The sequence below is a fragment of the Micropterus salmoides genome, unplaced genomic scaffold (assembly GCF_014851395.1).
Source record: "Micropterus salmoides isolate LMB-PRFRI ecotype aquatic unplaced genomic scaffold, ASM1485139v1 Ms_hic_scaffold_4, whole genome shotgun sequence".
Taxonomy (NCBI): domain Eukaryota; kingdom Metazoa; phylum Chordata; class Actinopteri; order Centrarchiformes; family Centrarchidae; genus Micropterus; species Micropterus salmoides.
In genome coordinates, this window is record NW_024043372.1 from 26960396 (window position 1) to 26978889 (window position 18494).

General features: G+C 39.7%; 1 protein-coding gene across 1 annotated transcript; it reads left to right on the forward strand.

Moving 5' to 3' along the window:
* The first annotated feature begins 7567 nt into the window (after positions 1-7567).
* Positions 7568-15020, forward strand: LOC119886879 (intermediate filament protein ON3-like). Its single transcript, XM_038697851.1, has 9 exons — positions 7568-7891; positions 8391-8599; positions 8703-8763; positions 8860-8955; positions 9051-9215; positions 14197-14322; positions 14425-14645; positions 14719-14777; positions 14886-15020. The coding sequence occupies exons 1-9, from the start codon at positions 7583-7585 to the stop codon at positions 14990-14992; spliced, it is 1353 nt and encodes a 450-aa protein (XP_038553779.1). The 5' UTR covers positions 7568-7582; the 3' UTR covers positions 14993-15020.
* The last annotated feature ends 3474 nt before the right edge of the window (positions 15021-18494 follow it).

Sequence of the window (18494 nt, forward strand, 5' to 3'; positions counted from 1 at the left end):
ATCGTTTCCTGTTAGTAGCGTTTTTCACAAACGTTTGCTAGCATATAATTGCGACATTTTTTATCGGATCAAAATTTCCTCTGCAAACTTTTATCAGCTTGGTCCAGAGATTATCCGTGCCAAGTTTGATGTCGCGTTTGAAGGGTGTGGCCTATACCACGAGATTCAGCTCGATCCTCCGAACGCGTGGATATAAGGTTTTTGATTTCCGCTTTCGAAGGCGGGAGTTCCAAGCCCAAATGCGTTGACCTTGCTTATAGCGTACCCTAGAGGTAGAAGTGTGCGGATTTTTGTGCCTGAGTTACGTGCAGTGAACTGGACCTACCAAAAAATCATAAAAATGAGAACAATTACAATAGGGTTCCCAGCTCCGCTGGATCTATGAACCGCGATGCCTTGCAATCGCGGTTCCCAGCCCCACTCAGGCTTGGACCCCTAATAAGATCCTTATAACAGTATGCCGGCACGGTGGTCCAGTGGACAGCACTGAGGCCTCACAGCAAGAAGGTTTCTGTGTGGAGTTTGCATGTTGGTGTGGGTTTCCTCCTGGTGCTCTGGTTTCCCCCACCATCAAAAAACATGTTAGGTCTTCAGTCAGTGCTTTGACCAGACACTGACATAAAATCTGGAGTTGGTCCCCAGGCGCTGCACAGCAGCTGCCCACTGCTCCCTTAAGGGATGGGTGTATTTGACATAATAAGCATTCAATAAGATCTGACTTGAGTAGTCAACAGGTGTCTAGCAGCATGGATTATTATTGCACAGTGTCCAGCAGCAGCAAACCGTATATCGCACATAGTAGTAAACAGTGTATTTCACATTGCCACCCACGTGCCAGAGAGGTTATCATGCTGAGGCAATCTCACCATTCAGTGTGCTTTATGGCACTTTGTAAGAAGCTGCTTAACTGTCTACCCATTGTTGTCTTTACAGGTGCCAGAGGAGCTGATTGCAGAACCCTCCAGATGATTTGCTGTGTCCAGCTCTATAGGAGATAACAACCGCAGCTTCCAGCTTCCAGCTTCCAGCTTCCAGCTCCTGCTTTGCACAACCTTTTCTTTTTACTCACAACACCTGAACACTACTGATGTGAAATTAAGGCACTGGGTTCTTATCAACAGATTCTATCATTATAATAACTCTTTCAACACATTATTTCACGTCATACAAAACTACTTTTACATTTGTAACCTTTTAATATTGATGTTTTCATGAATGCAAGACAAGAGTTTAATTTGTTAAACTATGGCATGTGTATTAGGAATACTTTGTTATAAAACTTATCAGATTAATTATACATAAAATAAAATCACATTCTTCATTCATCATCAGTTTCCTATGTTAATTGAAAAACAAAGAATTATCTGCACACTGAATAATTTTGAAGCCCTGTAGGTGGTGTAATTTGCTAATGCTAATATATATAGCATTTATTACAATGTGAACCTTTAACCATATCTTTTTTTTAAATGGACCTATAATACAAATATGGACAATATTTAAAACTCAAAGTAAACAGAAGGAGAGAACGCCTTTCCACGTCAGTCCAAGCAAACAGCACAATTACGGGGCTTCCCAGGTCTCTGCAGGTCTCTGGCACCAGGTGGCACATGATCCACAGTGTGACTCTGGGAGGAAAATGTGTAATACATTCTTCAGGTGATAAAAATATAAAGTAAATACAGATAAGTTTTAATAGAATATTGTGGAAAAGTTACTTTTCTAACGGATGATTACGGTTACCAGGTCATGGAAATAAAAAACAGTATCTCAAAATGTATAAACATTTTAGAATAAAGACATTTCTGTATTGTAAATTATACAGACATGTCAACTGGAGAAGAGCTCTCTAATCAGCTAATTAACTCAAAACACCTGCAAAGGTTTCTGAAGCCTGTAATCTCTCAGTCTGGTTCAGGTGCTCACAATGAACTTTTCCTCAGTATTCAAATTTTTTGAGATGGTCCTCTAAAAGATGCCTCAGTGTTTTAATGTTGACAGCACTATTATGTCACATACATGGGAGAAAATGGAACAAGGGAGACAGTCTTTAAATGTTTTTGTGTTGTCCTTTTAAGACAGACAATTTAATATCAGCTGTCAAATGTCCAGTAGCCAAGACTAGTAACATTATTTTAGACTCAAAGTTTAAGCTTTGAGTAGCAGACGTGGAGGCATCAGATCCTCAACAAGAATCTTGTGACAAATATAAAAAGTACCTTTCACTCTCAAGTGTCTTATTCCAGACAATAATCTCACACAGCCTTGCCGACAGCAGCAGCGTTACTCAAAATAGCGGTGTGGGGAATTAATTAACGTGATAACAGCCATGGCTAATATATAATATAAAGTTAGCTTCCATCATATAACTAAGGACTCTAACGCTAGCTTTATTACAAGTAACATAATCAGGTGACATCCAAATAAACGACTCGTACTAATGTTTTGTAAAAGGGTTAATTGATTTGCTTCAAATTGTTTGTTTGACATGTAAGTTAACTATTAATAACTGATTCATAGTTAACTGTTAACGTTGGTCTCAACAAAATCTAGTGTTAGTGTTGCAAAATAACGTTACCACATTTATATATTAAAAAGCATTTAAAATCTTGTGAAGTATAATGTCAATAACAGATATGTGAGTTATTTTAATATTTTCAGGTGGTAACGACACGGCCACAGGTTCCAACCTTCACCGAACAGCACCGGGGGTGCAGAAGCTACCTCTTTTAACGCAGATTACCATATAGCATTAGCTCCTTAGCTTGAGCTAACTCGGTCACATCGAGCTAGGCGGGAGTGGTTTCAGCAACACGTCACCTCAGCTCCACTCACGACCCGCCTCTTTGCCCATTTTTGGTTCTCCGGGAGTGACACCAGGTGACGCACTGCCAAGATGACGGCGGCCAGCTTCGAAATTTTGATGCTCTTCAGAATGCTATGGGAGACGTCACGGACGCTACGTCCATTTTATATACAGTCTGGGCCTAGAGGATTTCAGGTATTTCAGGAAAGGGAATTTAGGGGCAGATGATAGTCAGGTATAACAGAAAGAGTTTTGAGAGTTGTGAGTGTTGAGAGTGGGGCAGTTGCGTTGTACAGTGCCAGAAACCGTAACGAAACGAACAGAAAGTTGTAAACACCTGTCATAATTAGGGAGAATTGTGACCCCTGAGGACACACTCATGACAATGAAAAACAGGAGTCTCCCGTGAGCTAACCGGAGCTAACCTCTGTTGCTCCTTGTTTACTCTGCCTGCAACAGCGTGCTGCCTTTGACATTGTGTTATTCTTCTGCACAAGCGGGTCACTTTCAGGCCGCGGACAGTTCACTCAGGAGTCTGATATGGGCCCCATTTAAACAGTAATGTGAACTGTCAAACAAAAAAAACGGTAGGAAAGAAAATTGGAATTGAGCATTAAGGCCTGCAGTGTGAACGTACACTGTTAGACATTTCAAAGGGTTTTTTACAGCACTATAACCGTTTTACACTTTTACAGTAACAAATATGTTACTGTAATTATGTAATTCAGAATACAGTACTGTTACTGTAAAAAAAACTATAGTTACACTACTGTAATCCCATTTTATTATTTATTTATTTATTCATGCATGCATTATTTTTTAAACCTACACAAGTACTAATGATTTAACCCAGACAGACACAGCAATTATAAAATTTCAACTTCTTTATTTAAACATTTGTCATATTTAATGCACTTTACAAGAAATGTTATTTTCAGAAATTAATTTAAAATAACATAAAAGAAATTAAATTACATGTATAAACCTTACCTCAATTATAAGTGCATTCAATGTTACTGTCAAAACACAATGCAGAAAGTACTGGGCAGAACAAAGTATCTGGACGGCATACAGAACTGTATATTTACCAATAAACACAAATACTCATCTGCTGACTGGAATGCTTTTTTACAAATAATCATTAACCACATTAACATAGGAAATAACAGTAACAATAGATACTGTGCTTTTTTGGTACAAAATACTAAACATTGTCTGAATATGAGTGAAATATCCATGTCAAATGAAAAGAAATATTCTCTGGGGTGTACCAATCATGTAACTCAATACAAACCACACGCTTTCACCGCTGCACATCTAAACTGACCTTTTCTGGCAAGAAGTCTGTCGTTCACAGCTTGTTCAGGGATGTAGGTAAAGAATTTTGGTCATAAATTAAGTTTTTACACTGACAGAGTTGATAAAATATATCAATATCACATCTTGCAAAATTATCACAGTGGAATCAGCTTTCCTACTCTAAAATCAATAAAAACTGAATATTTTAGCCTTTGTGAAAGAAGAATTAATTGCAGGGTGGGTGTCCCTAAAAAACAGGTAACTGTACTACATATCTTGTTGAAAAAAGTGTCTCACCTAATCTAAGTCCTTCCACTCAAACTATGTTAGCTGGTGGACAAAGGATGACACTCTGTTGTTGATTGACTGCCATCTTCCACTTCACCATTTTTCCTGTCCTAGCACTCACTCCAGTTTTTGCGGTGCATTTGGTTCCATCACCTGGAATTTTCCAGAAGAATCTTTAGGGAAGAGAAAATTTCTTTTACAACAACAAATATTTTCCATTCTTATGTAAAGTTAGTATTTACTAAAAATTTGTCTTTTTTCTTTGGCTTTTGCCTAGAAACTGGGCCACTGCAACTAATGTAAGGGAAACTACTTAACGTTAATTTTTACATCTAGAGGATAATGAGATATTTTAATTTGTTTTATATTCTATGGGGTCACACTACAATAAAACATGAACATGTAACATATTGCCTTTTATGTTAGTTGTAAGATGTACTGCATATTTATAATAGGCCTATGTTAGTTATAAACTAAGCTATCGATGTGAGCTAAACATTGCTCTTGACATAATACATTTGATTTTAAAACTTCTGTAAAATTAAACATCAACTCTGTTCACTTTGACAAAGTTAACGTTAAGTTACCAGTTTGAATCTTTTTTTCAAGTAACATACTTTTGAATTAATTGTTTTGTTTTGTTTTGTTTTTACCTTCGGTTTGTCGTCGGTAGTTCTCTGTCTTCACCACAGGTTAACTTCCACTGGTGTTGTCTTAGTTGTGTGTGCCTGAGCTTCCACCCCAGTGGTGGTGAATGAAAGATAAAACTACTGATATGCCGAAACGGCAGTTAGGGAAAATACAGTAACATGGATGTTACTGTAACCATATACTGTGGTTTACTGTAATTTTAAAATTTGATACATCAGATTTTTTAATTACAGTGAACCGCTGTATATGGTGTCTGATGTCATCTAAAATTCCCATAATGCAATGGAAATTACAGTTATTTACTGGAAAGAGGATATACAGTATTATACTGGGTGTTATGTGGTTAATAACTGTAGAAATTACAGAAATGTCTAACAGTGTAGCCATAGGTGGCCCAATTCCGAACTGCTCATCTCTGCTCTCTGTCTCATGTTCACCATGTCAGTGCTAGTACTGGGGCCGCTTGCCAGTTGTAGGTAGAGTTCTCAAAATCTTTACTATGGGAAAAAGTAAAATTACTCCCATAAAAAGTAAAAGAAAAAAATTACAAACCTACTGGAGTAAAACATTTAATAATATATTTCATATGCTGTGCATCAGGTTAGAAACAGCCTGTACAACATTGTTATTTCTAGGGAATGCAATTTGCTTTGCTGGTTGATTATCGATAATTTAGCTATTTCTGTTTAATACAATTATTTTCCTTTTTAAATCTCCATGTATGTTTTGAGAAGACCACTTTTAAGGCTGCCCAGCCTACTGTTGTTGTCTGTATCTTTTATTATGGACATGTAACCTAACCACTTGCTTTGTACTAGCAAAGGCAGCCAATACAATCTGATTATTCCTTAAGCATCTAAATAATCTGTACAACGCAAATAATTATTGTAGCAGTAAAACAGGAGCAGCTCCTTGTTGAAGCAGGGTAAATCTACATAGGAAGCAGTGCATCATGCCTAAAGCCCAACAGGACAGTTTTATCCACACATAGGCTATTTTCTCTCTCTCTCTCTCTCTCTCTGCATCCCAAAAGTGATTTTTCCCCCCTGAATAAATAACAGCTGGTTGCTTCTGAGTAAAAGCCAAGATTAGTTTCACCAGCGACATTATGTTTATGGGTTCACTGTGGGACATCGCTATGAAACAAATAGAAACCAATGTAAAAGAAACTGATATCCATCAAAAGAAAATGATGATCTTTTCAATAACAGGATACTGTTAATATATCAGAATCAATCCAGTGAGCATCAGACTTAGATTTTACAGTGTGTGGGCTAGTCTCCATTTGCTCTGCAGAGACTAAATACGCTTTAATGCGCCGTTAATTGAAAGTGAAAGTATTTCACTCGACGGTGTAACACCAAACTTCTTGACCTATCAGATTCTGTTACTACACCCAAACGACGATGTTTTCCTAACCATAACCAAGTACTTTTGGTGCCTAAACCCAACCAAACTCCAACCGCTTCATATCATCAACAAAGCCTCTGGTGCTTAACTTGCCAGTCACAAATTTTGGTGTCGGCTTGTGAAAGAGTTGTAAAGAGCGATGCAGGCTGCTTTTCAACACAGCCACCAGTGCCATGGTGTGCGCCCACTGGATTTCAGTTGTATTAGTAGAACAATAAAGCCTTAAACTGAAAGGTGTTTGTCTGATTGTCTAAGTGTTTGCATCTTCCCAGCACATTCATATCTGTGACAAGCACCTGAGACCAGAGTAACTGCACGCACACAGCCTGAATGACAGCTCATTACGGTTAATAAAGCATAATGCAGACTGACTGTGGAAGATATGAAGGTATGAATGGAAAATGTAGCGAAATTAAAAGAAGATAACTGGCCCAAAGAAAATACTGGAGTAGGCTAAATAGTAAGAGTACAGTTTTAAAAAAAGGAACGTGAAAAGGTGCCAATGACTTATGTTACTTGATTTATTTTGCAAATTTGTTTTACTTGTAAAATTACTACCCAACCTGCTGCAGTCGCCCTGCTTCAGGTAGGCTCACATTTTCTACATGATTTTTGTCCACGTTTCAACCGTTTAACCATTTATTTATGTCTGTTGTGGAGCGTACTATGACCATGGTTTATGTTTAAGTGTGAAACTTTTTGAGTGCACTAACACTAAGGTTTTCAGCATAGAGAGTGGTACAATGTTCAGTTCACTTACTGCCCAGTGACCACTAAGTAAACTACAGGGGTTACACACTCAAAGAGGCTCTCTTTCCTCACATGTTCACATTTTCACTCCACTTCTTTACTTCTAGCTCTCTTCCCCTTCAGAGTGTTCCAGTGAAGTTTGTGTAACGGCTTATCTTCTGATAAACCCTCTCTACCATGTTTTACAGGATACACCATTCCTGTCAATCAGAGTCATCATAAGTGGTTGAAGTGGCTGAAGAGGACCCTCCCCCTTGTTCAGCACAACCATAAAATCAGGCAGAGTCTGCAGTCAGGCACTCAGAGGGACTTGGCTCTTCTTTAAATCCAGTTCATTTTCAGTTCTCCTCTGCTTGACAACCTTTACCTGCAAACACAATGAGGAAAGCATACTCTGTCTCAAGCTCTGGCAGCAGACCTAGGATGTCCTTTGCAGGACCAGAAAGCGGCTACTCCGTCAGCAGAACCAGTCACGGTGGTCTTGGCTATGCTGGTTTTAGTATGGCTGCAAGGCATGTTGGTTCTGGCTCTAGTTTTGTGCCCCCACTGATCACAGCTGTCCATTTCAACCAGAGCCTGCTGACCCCCCTGAACCTGGAGATTGACCCCACCATCCAGGCTGTCCGCACCCAGGAGAAGGAGCAGATCAAGACCCTGAACAACCGCTTTGCTTCCTTCATCGACAAGGTTGGTTCCTGTGAGCTCTGTGTGACTTTGTGATGTACAATTGACTTTTGGCCTCATTATCTTATCTCCCTGGGCTACATTTACCTCTAGCAGCTGTCAAAAGTAAAGTGTCTTATTATTCTCCTTCAATCTGTAATTGAAAAGAAATTACTAGAAAGTTAAAACATTAGTATATAACATGGTAACATCAGTCTGCATGAGATGTTTAATGAAACTGTTGAGCACTGCTCACTAGATGCAAACATGTTATTTTTCCTGACAAAGCAAGAGAGCTGTGAATCTTATCTCAGTGATGTTATATTCGTTACTGATTTACTGCCTCTGTGATTACAAAAGCCTATAAAAATTTATCTCAACATGGGTGGGGATTATATTGCAGTGACTCAACCATCCCTTACCTGGGAGACTGGCAGAGAAAATAGGGATCTTTCTGGACTATGCTAAAGTCTGTAATTTTAAAAAACATCTGACTGTCTTCCCTGGTTTTGTGTCTCCACAGGTCCGTTTCCTGGAGCAGCAGAACAAGAAGCTGGAGACCAAATGGAGCCTCCTTCAGGAACAGACCCCCAACCGCTCCAACATCGAGGGCATGTTTGAGGCCTACATTGCCAAACTGCGCAGACAGCTTGACGGGCTGGGCAATGAGAAGGGCAAGCTGGAGGGAGAGCTGAGGAACATGCAGGGTCTGGTTGAGGACTTCAAGAGAAAGTGAGTGTTTTCTTGACATGGTCACTAGTTATAACATGTACCTGATATAGTGAGTGTGGAAAATGGAGTAGATGTACTAAAGAGTTGCCTTGTGTTGAAACAGGTATGAAGATGAAATCAACAAACGTGCAGCTGCAGAGAACGAATTTGTGCTCCTGAAGAAGGTGCGAATACATCAAGATGGTCCTTCAATTTTTTCTGTCCTGGGGTTTGATACATTGTTGCCAGATTTAACACTTCCTGTTTGTACCTCTTTCCAGGATGTTGATGCTGCCTACATAAACATGATGGAGCTGGAAGCCAAGGCTGATGCTCTTCAGGATGAGATCAACTTCCTCAAGGCCATCCATGAGGCTGTATGTATCTATATTGTCTAATTCCACCTACCATTTGAGTTAAAACTGATGATCATCAAGAGTTAACTGTTGTGAAATAACTATTGGTTCTGTAGGAGCTTCATGAGCTGCAGGGCCAGATCAAGGAAACCTCGATTGTTGTGGAGATGGACAACAGCCGTAACTTGGACATGGACGCCATTGTGGCTGAAGTGCGTGCTCAGTACGAGGACATTGCCAACCGCAGCAAGGCTGAAGCAGAGACCTGGTACAAACATAAGGTGAGTGACGGTTGCCACCCGTCCCTTAAAATATGTAATCGTCCCGTATTTGAGAATACCCCATCCCATTTGCATCCCATGCAAATCATCCCACCCGCATTCTGTGAATATTTCTCTTTTTCTACCCCTGATTGGGTAATATTCGCTGCCATTGTTAGTTTAAATTGAAAATTGTTTGTAGGTAGATTATTTATGTGTGGTTTTGTTTTTGTGGATAGAATTTCTGCAAACAATGACACATATTTTAGCCAAAATCTGTGTTCACACCACCTTTTACAATTACTCAAGTTCATTAGCAATTTCTCAGCAAGAACAGGTGCTCTGTGGAGCTCATTAGGATTGAGCTTTTTCTGTTCATAGTTTTACTGTAGTAGTTTGAAAGACAAACAGCTACTCAGTGCTACATCTGACCATAACCTGACAAGAAGAATTTATAAAAGTAGGCCTAGCATGCTCCAATACTGCACACAAGGCCTTCTACTTCTGTTTGACTGATGTTCATGATGTTCATCCTTTGCAAAAGTCTTTTCAATCGAATCGTATCAAAGCATTTGTTTTAGCCTATTTATAGTTCATAAGTTGGACATGTTGATTTAATAAGTTAATAAATGCAGTTCACATCCTATTTTCTTGGGGTCTCACTGTTATACATTGTTGGCTTATGTTTATTATTGTCGTAGCTGTGTATTCAGCTATGACAATATGACCACTAGTCTGTTGAGTTGTGTTAGAGAGAGACTGAGTGCATCTGTTCACACTGATTTCAATAGCAGATTATAAAATCCAGTGGTATCAATCCTAATACTTTCCTGAAAACATATTTTAAGTTATGATATACCACCACTGGCACACCATCAGGCCTGTTGAGGAGTGGGGCCTCCCTTATTTTTCTGTATTGGAGGTGGCAAACCTAGTGGTTTATCTTCTGTGTCTTTTATATACACTTGCAACACCTCTCCCAACCTTCTAGACAATGTTATTGACAGAGGTGGGTAGTAAGCCTTTTTTTGTGTAAATGGTACTTGTACATGTAATAGAAGCTATTACCATATTTAGGCTACAGATTAAAATTTAGAGTACTGTGCAGCCAGCCCTGTCTCATCCCAGGGCATCCGATGAGACCGTGTTGGTGCAGTGAGTTTCAGTTGTGAAGTCAGTAGCCTACACCGTGTTGACACAGAGCAGTGTCTGCTAATATGTTTAATAATAAATAGCTAAACACAGCACATCATGTTAAAAACTCCTCCTGCTTTCTGACCTAATGTAAATATTCAAGCTAACAGTGTACGATCAGTCTGCATTTAACTAGTTAAGCTCATTGGGATAGCCCGTAGGCGTCGCTAGACAATTTTTCTGGGGCATGTGCCCCTGTATCCATGTGTTGCAGTGGCATCATTTATGGAAGTGCGGTCAAGTTCAAGTATATCCAGCTGCAGCCTGCAGACCGTGTCGGAAGTTGAACTTCCAAATATGGTTTGTCCTAAAAGACACTGCGCACAAAACGTGATGACGTTCATCTCGGCTTACGTACATGATAGATCCTGATGCAAACCGATTTATTCTTTAGAAGCCAACAACAGAACTTTAAATACTCTTCTGAGACGTTTTTAGGCGAGAAATCAACTGTGTAGAATTCGAAGATCGGCAGTTTTACGAAAACTGGCAGTGAATCAAAAATGTGTTCAAACGTTTTCGGAGTTGAGAAGCTCTGCAAGTGCCGACTATAGTGCCGACGGGTGTTACATAGCTACAGTAACGTTAACGGAGGTTGCACAGCAACACAATGGAGGTTAACCATATCTAATAGTGCGCCGCTGTAGGGTTAACCGGTCGACATGCATATAATCGATAACTTTAGGCACATACCCTGGTTGGGGTAAGAGGAATATTCATCGGGGGGCTGTCAGGAATAGCTAGCTAGCTACGGTAAGCTCCCCCAGGCCCAGTCACACAGACCACTGCAGCCAACACAGCAGACGTGTCCAGCAACAGCTGATAATGTTCGTACCGCTGTTATTCTGTCAATAAATTCTCAGTAATGTTGTAAAGTTTTAACCTAAATTGAGACACATCTGGCTCGTGATGTAACATTACAGAAAATTCTTGGTTTGTGAAACTTAAAATCACTTTGGAAGAAATAAAATATACAACAGTGGTATGAATTGAAACATTGCGTTATAATTATCATTAGGCTATTAAAAATAAGTATTTGCAGGAATTATGGTATAAATATACTATATTAATAATATATAGGTATAGTATAGTGAATATTAACACATAACGTACACTGATTACTACGTTGACACTTGACCTCTTTTTTTAATGGCTCTTTATTTTATTTAACAACTATGCGTGGGACGAGCAGTCGTGATAAACGTCATCACGTTTTGTGCGTGGTGGCTTCTGGGACAACCGATATGGAAGTTCAACTTCCGTCATGTTTGTCTGGTTTTTATATGCAGTCTATGGTTTGTCTGCAGGCAGCAGCTGGACCCTTCTCGTCAAGTTAGCAGCAATTGTCAACATCTGCAACGTCCGGTCAAGGTAGCAATAATATATATGCAACGTCCAGTTAAAATTTCAAAATAAAACTACCCGTTGATTGAAAAGGCACTTTTATATGAAACATCGCAAAAATTGAGTCGATATTTAAAGCGCATATTTACAAAGTTGATGAGAGGACTAAGAGGGACCATCCTTCTGTGCACAAGAAGAGAAAATAAGAAAGTGACTAGCTGCAGTGGATCTCTCCCTGTCTGTCTTGCCAACCCAGCTGAGCAGCCGATGTTTATAAACATAATTACAACTCTGGACTAATGCAAGATGGAAAGCAGTGGGTTAACTATTAAAATGTTGATTAGCAGGGCAGACTGGGCAAGATGGATGTACATCTTTCAGTAAATAATAAACATCACATAGTCAGTTATGTAAATACTATTTTCCTTTTGAAAATGTATTAAATGAAACCTGGGGAGCCAGTTTGAATGGGCCTGAAGCAGCTGATAACAATATCTTGCAAGAATTTATATGAATAATTTACAGGGGCTGTGCTGAAGTTTGTCAGTAGAATAGGTGCTGGATCATAAGTCAGTACAAGCACAGCTGATCCACATCCAGTACTGAGTCCAGACGTTTTTAGCAGGTCACACAGACCCAAGTGAAATACAGGCAGCCACAGCCGGTAAAAGCACAGCCAGTCTACAGGCAGCATCAGATACAAGCAGCTCAGACCCTAATGGATGACTGAGTTGCGCAGAGGTCCATTCAAATCAGCAGTGGTATTTTCTAGAAGAGATTTCCATTCAGGCTTATTACAGATTGAGACAGACTGTTTTAAAGGAGAGGTAGTAGTGAGAGTACTGCAGTATCAGGTGTGACTGTGCAGCAGTGGCAAATTGTTTAATGGTTCACAAGTCAGGTAAGTGGTACCATAGGTGTGTGTGCTTATGCTTTGGTCAACGCCACAGCATTGCCAGGCTGTGTGCGCACAGTTACGCAATAGAGCCCTGGTCTTGGGCGCTTGTCACAGATATGAATGTGCTGGGAAGATGCAAACATTTAGAAAATCAGGCAAATACCTTTTCAGTTTAAGGCTTTATTGTTCTACTAATACAATTGAAATCCAGTGAGCACACACCATGGCACTGGTGGCCGTGTTGAAAACTCTTTCAAGACGGCAAGTGAAATACTTTTGATCAACAGCGCATCAAAGAATATTAAGTCTCTGCAGAGCAAATGTCGACTACACACTGTAACATCTATGTCAGATGATCACTGGACTGATGAAATATTAACAGTACAATATTCACATTGGTTACTTTATAGTGATGTCTGATGGTGAGTCCATCAAACAGAATGGCGAAACTTATCTTTCACTAAGCAGCTGCCAGCTGTTACATATTCAGCAAACAATAATTTCTGAAATGCACAGAGAGAGAAAGAGAGAGAATATGGGTGGATAAAACAGTCCTGTTGGGCTTCACGCATGACGCACAGCTTCCTCTGTGTAGATTTACCCTGCTTCAGCTACAAGCTGCTCTGGTGTTACTGCCACAATAATTCTTTGCGTTGTACAGATTATGTTCATAGATGCTTTAGGAATAATCAGATTGGATTGGCTGCCTGTGTGATTGCAAAGCAAGTGGTTTGGTTGGTAACATGTCCATAATAAAATATACAGGCAACAATAGTAGGATGGGCAACAAGCGATATTATAAAATGTTCTTATCAATAAGTTCATGTAGATTTAAAAGGAAAATCATTGTATTAAACAAAAATAACTAAATTACAGATAATCAACAAGCAAAGCAATAAGTGAATAGCCTACTACGCCCCTGGTGACTGATGTTTCAACCACGGATTATCTTCCTCAGGTCAAAGTGCAGAAGTGAACACGCCTAGTTAACAGGGAATAAATTATGTAACATCACAGCATTATCTAATTTGATTTGTTTGCCAAATCATAATTTAATATTGGTGACAAGAATAAACATTTTTAAACAGTCTTTACTTATTGACAGACTATAATATTAATGCAGTATTTTGTAATCACATTTGATGGATACACACTGGGAATATTGTCCTGGTGTATATGTGGCAGGTTATCTAATCAGGAGATGATGACTTGTCATTTCATCGCAAATAAATACAGGTGTATGTAAAGATAGTAAGTAAGTAAAGTAAGTCTTTACCTTTACCTGAGAAAGAAATTTGAAACAATTCTAGTCACATCCACATTCAATAAAAGACTTGGGGAAAAAGACCCATTGTTTTGTATTTCTTAAGCTACTCACTTAATTACTCACTACTTAATTCTTTTGGTAAATACTTTTGTATTCTTACGCAAGTGGTTGTTTTGATGACCACTTTTTTATTTTAGTACTTGTTTTTGCAAAGTAACAGTACTTTTACTTGAGTACAGTTTTTGGCTACTCTACCTACCTCTGGTTGTTGATGTACCTTGTCATATTTTTCATTTTAGTACGAGGAGATGCAGAGCTCTGCCGGACAATATGGTGATGACCTGCGCACAACCAAGGCTGAGATTGCTGAAGTGAACCGCATGATCTCCCGTCTTCAGAATGAGATTGAGGCTGTCAAGGGACAGGTATATTTCAAGACTTTCTCAAGGATGATGTCTTATTATTAACACACTCCACTGTACTAGAGGATTTGCATTTATAACCATCTGCGACATCATTTTCCACAGAGGGCCAACCTTGAGGCTCAGATTGCAGAAGCTGAGGAGCGTGGTGAGCTGGCAGTGAAGGATGCCAAGCTCCGCATCAAGGACCTGGAGGATGCTCTGCAGAGAGCCAAGCAGGACATGGCCCGCCAGGTGCGCGAATACCAGGAGCTGATGAATGTCAAGCTGGCTCTGGACATTGAAATCGCCACCTACAGGAAACTGCTGGAAGGAGAGGAGACCAGGTGGGATAAACTTGGATATTCAATGTAGTTTCTGTCTGAATTAAACAGTAACTCTTCATTATTTCACCATTAGACTGGCCAGTGGAGGCTCCAGTGCAACCATCCATGTGCAACAGACCTCTGGAGGTGGTGGTAAGTTTCAAAGTTTAAACATCATCACCATAAGTGATACCATAACACACAGACCACACTGACAGATAGATAAATGATAACACTTGCCTGGTTTTTTTTCTGCTCCAGGATTCTCCAGCTCAAGCTCCGGCGGGGGATTCAGCTATGGTGGTGGTTATGGTGGTGTTCTTACCAAGTCCAAAGTGTCAAAGACCTCTTCCAGGAGAGTCTATTAAAACAGAGAGCTGTCCTACTTCTGCTTCAGAAACTCTTAAAAGTGATCTAAATCACCTTTTATGTACTCTTTCATTGTGCTACACAATACTGTAAAGCATGTTCAACAATAAAGCTGAATATCCCCAAAATCAGATTCCTAAAATCTGAGAGTTTCTGAAGGTACAAATGACCTTAAACACTCAAGCACCAGATCAGTGATCAAGGCAAAGTTGGTGTTCTTTCTGACATCCAAGAAATAAGGAAAAAACAAAACAAAAAAAAAGGTTTTGATAGAGTGCACTGTAAAAAATGCCTGTGAAATCCACAGTAATTTACTGTGTTTGTGCACAGTTGCAGTACACTAATACACAGTAACATATTGTGTAATCAAAGAGTTATTGTGAAAATCACAGTTATCAGGTTGCTACCCTAAAAATCACAGTAACCAACAATGTACTGTTGGTAATCACAGTAACCAACAATGTACTGTAAATAATCGCAGTAACCAACAGTGTACTGTGAAAATCACAGTAATGATCATTGTACTGTAGATAATCACAGTTATGATTGTTGTACTGTAGATAATCTTAGTTATGATCATTGTATTGTAAATAATCACAGTAACCAACAGTGTGCTGTGAAAATCACAGTTGTCAATTTAATACCATAGATAATCACAGTGAATGACAGTGTACTGTACAAAACACAGTATCCAATTTTGTACTGCCAATAATCACAGTAAATAACAGTGTCATGCAAAAACAAAAAATCACAGATATGCTCCTCAGAACAGTACAGAGGGAAAAGTGCAAATGCTTTTTCACTACACGTTGACTTTTGTGGTCTAAATAGTTTTTTATATAGAGATCTTTGTCTCAAATAATGTCATCAGACCCCACTTATTGCTGTTTGTGGCTAGATCTATTATTTATTTATACGTAAAGTATTTATATAATTATTTGTATCTGTAAAATGGTTGTGTTTAAAGTAAGCGGCAATCCAAAAATACAGATATATAGTGCAAATCAAACAAAGGATACTTTTGAATTAAATCTATTTTTATTTCTATTAGGATTAAATAAATTTGGCTGATTTAAAAAAAATTTCTCATTATTTTATGATTAATATATGAAGCAAAGATGAAGAGTTTATGCAGCATTATCAAGCCTAGGTAGCCTACAAACACCCAGTCTCATATTAAAATGTATCTCAGCTACACTGGTCCACAATGCAAAACGTAGGTTTACAATGACAGCTCTAAAAGTGTGTGGTTGTTGCATTTAAAAAAAATTTTTCTTTTGCCTATTCTTCTCTTTTCACGTTTGGCGTCCAATTCACTCGTCCAAGTCTCCTGCGTGAGAACAAAAAACATGGCGAACATTTCACTCATTTGCCTGCTGAATCCCACTGGTAACCAGCCAATGGTTGTGACAGCAGTACACCTGTGGGGAGCAGCAATTTGCCAGCAAGGCATGCAGTATTCCAGAAAAATGTAGAAGGTGACCATCGTTCCAATTTGTTTAGGCCACAAAGTTCTTCACTTCTGCATTTAAGCGATCTTAACGTTGCGGTTTGAACATGCTTTGAAAGCTCACTGCTTCCATTTCATGTCATTGAAAGGACTGTTTGTGTCATAGGGTGCATAGGGTTCACGTGCGTATGTCTGTGATTGCACGGTGCGTAAGCTAGTTCACAGGTGGAAAGCTGTGGTGGATGGTGATGGTTGTGAACGCGGTCTTCTTGGGCGGCTTTCAGATTCAGAGCTGTGCAACTTAGTGATTTTATGGTGGTGCAACAGTCGAGATCCAGATAGAAATATTGCTGGAGGAAGAGTATTTTTCACAACAAGGCCATTTTTGCGATGTGAAGGAGGAGTGGTGCAGCACGTTGGCATTGAAAGGATATTCTATTCTAGTAAAAAGAAATTAAAACCACAAGTTTTACAATAAAGTGTTACGGGGTGTGGTGTGTGGACAGAGAGGACCCAAATGCAGCGTTCAGAGGGAAGGAGGTTTATTGGGGGAAAAAGGGTGAGAGGGACTGGAGTGGAGGGAGAGTAGGACGTCGGGGAAGTACTGGCACGGGGAACCAAGGAGAACGGGGGCCAGGGAGCCGGGGAACACGGGCCAAGGAAGCGAGGAGAGGCAGGGGAACAGGGAGGACGCCGAGAGGGAGGTCCGAAGGGGAGTGGGCCAGTGGATGAGCCCAGCCGAGCGGAGGACGAGGGTGAGTGTACCTGGGAGGGAAACAAACAGAGAGACAAGGTTAGGGGGAGACAATGACAAGGCACAGGGTAAGTTCGAAAAAACAAGAAACGAGGAAGCCTGAACACAGGAGTGGCACCAGGTATGGAGCAACGACGATCAAGCAAGGATGGTGTGGAGAACCGGGGTTGAAATACAGGCTGGGATGAGGTTGATTACTGGCAGGTGTGGCAGGCTGATGAGGTGGATGATGGGTTGCAGGTGCAGGTAGTTGGCTGGGCTCAGGAGCAGAGGGAGAGAGAGCACACGGGGGAGAAAACACAGAGAGGCGGGCAGAGAACAGGAAACCAAGGGAAAAAACAGAAAAACTGATAAAAAGTAGAAAAAACCAGGACACTCACCGTCAGCCGGGCTGCCACCACAACAATAAAGAGTTTATTTTCTTAACTCAATGAATGCCTTTGTCTCTGCTTGTGTCTTAAAATGTGGGTCTGTCCAACTTTTGATCTTGACATTTGTCTAACCTTACTATAACATCCCAATTTCCCAATATGTAGATATCATTTACAATAAAAACAAAGCTCTGTAAAAGTTTGTCATGCCAACAAAATCCAAACTAACTCAATTTTTTTTTTTGTCCAATGTCTGTCCTACGTTTGTGGTTGATGTCAATCCAACATTAGGTTTTGACATACGATTTTTATTCTCAACTAAAATCGAACATCTGTCCAACGTTAGAGGTCGATATCGATCCAACGTTGGGTTTTGACGTCAAAAAGATTTTAATTCTGAACTAAAATCTAACATCTGTTCGACGTTGTAGGTTGATGTCAATGTAACGTTGGGTTTTGACGTTAACACGATTTTCATTTCCAACTAAAATATAACGTCTGTCTAACGTTGTGGGTTGATGTCAATCCAACGTTGGAGGTTGATGTCAACATGACTTTATTTCCAACAACAATCCAACGTCGGTCAAACGTTGTAGGTTGATGTCAATCCAACGTTGGGTTTTGACGTCAACCCGATTTTCATTTCCAACTAAAATCAAACGTCGGTCATTGGAGTCCAACGTGAGTTTGACGTTGGACTGACGTCCGGTGCCTGCTGGGACTGCACATGATTTCATGTAAGTGGTCAATAAACACAATGCTTTCTCTTTACCAACCAACTAAACGTTAGTCAGTTCAGTAAATAAACAGTAACCAAAGATTAACAGAATGTTATTAGACCTTAGTAGGTATTAGTGAAAATAAAAGTTGCTAAATGAACTCCTTATGGCTTGATCAGACAGAAAGTGCGCTGCGTTTGTTTTATG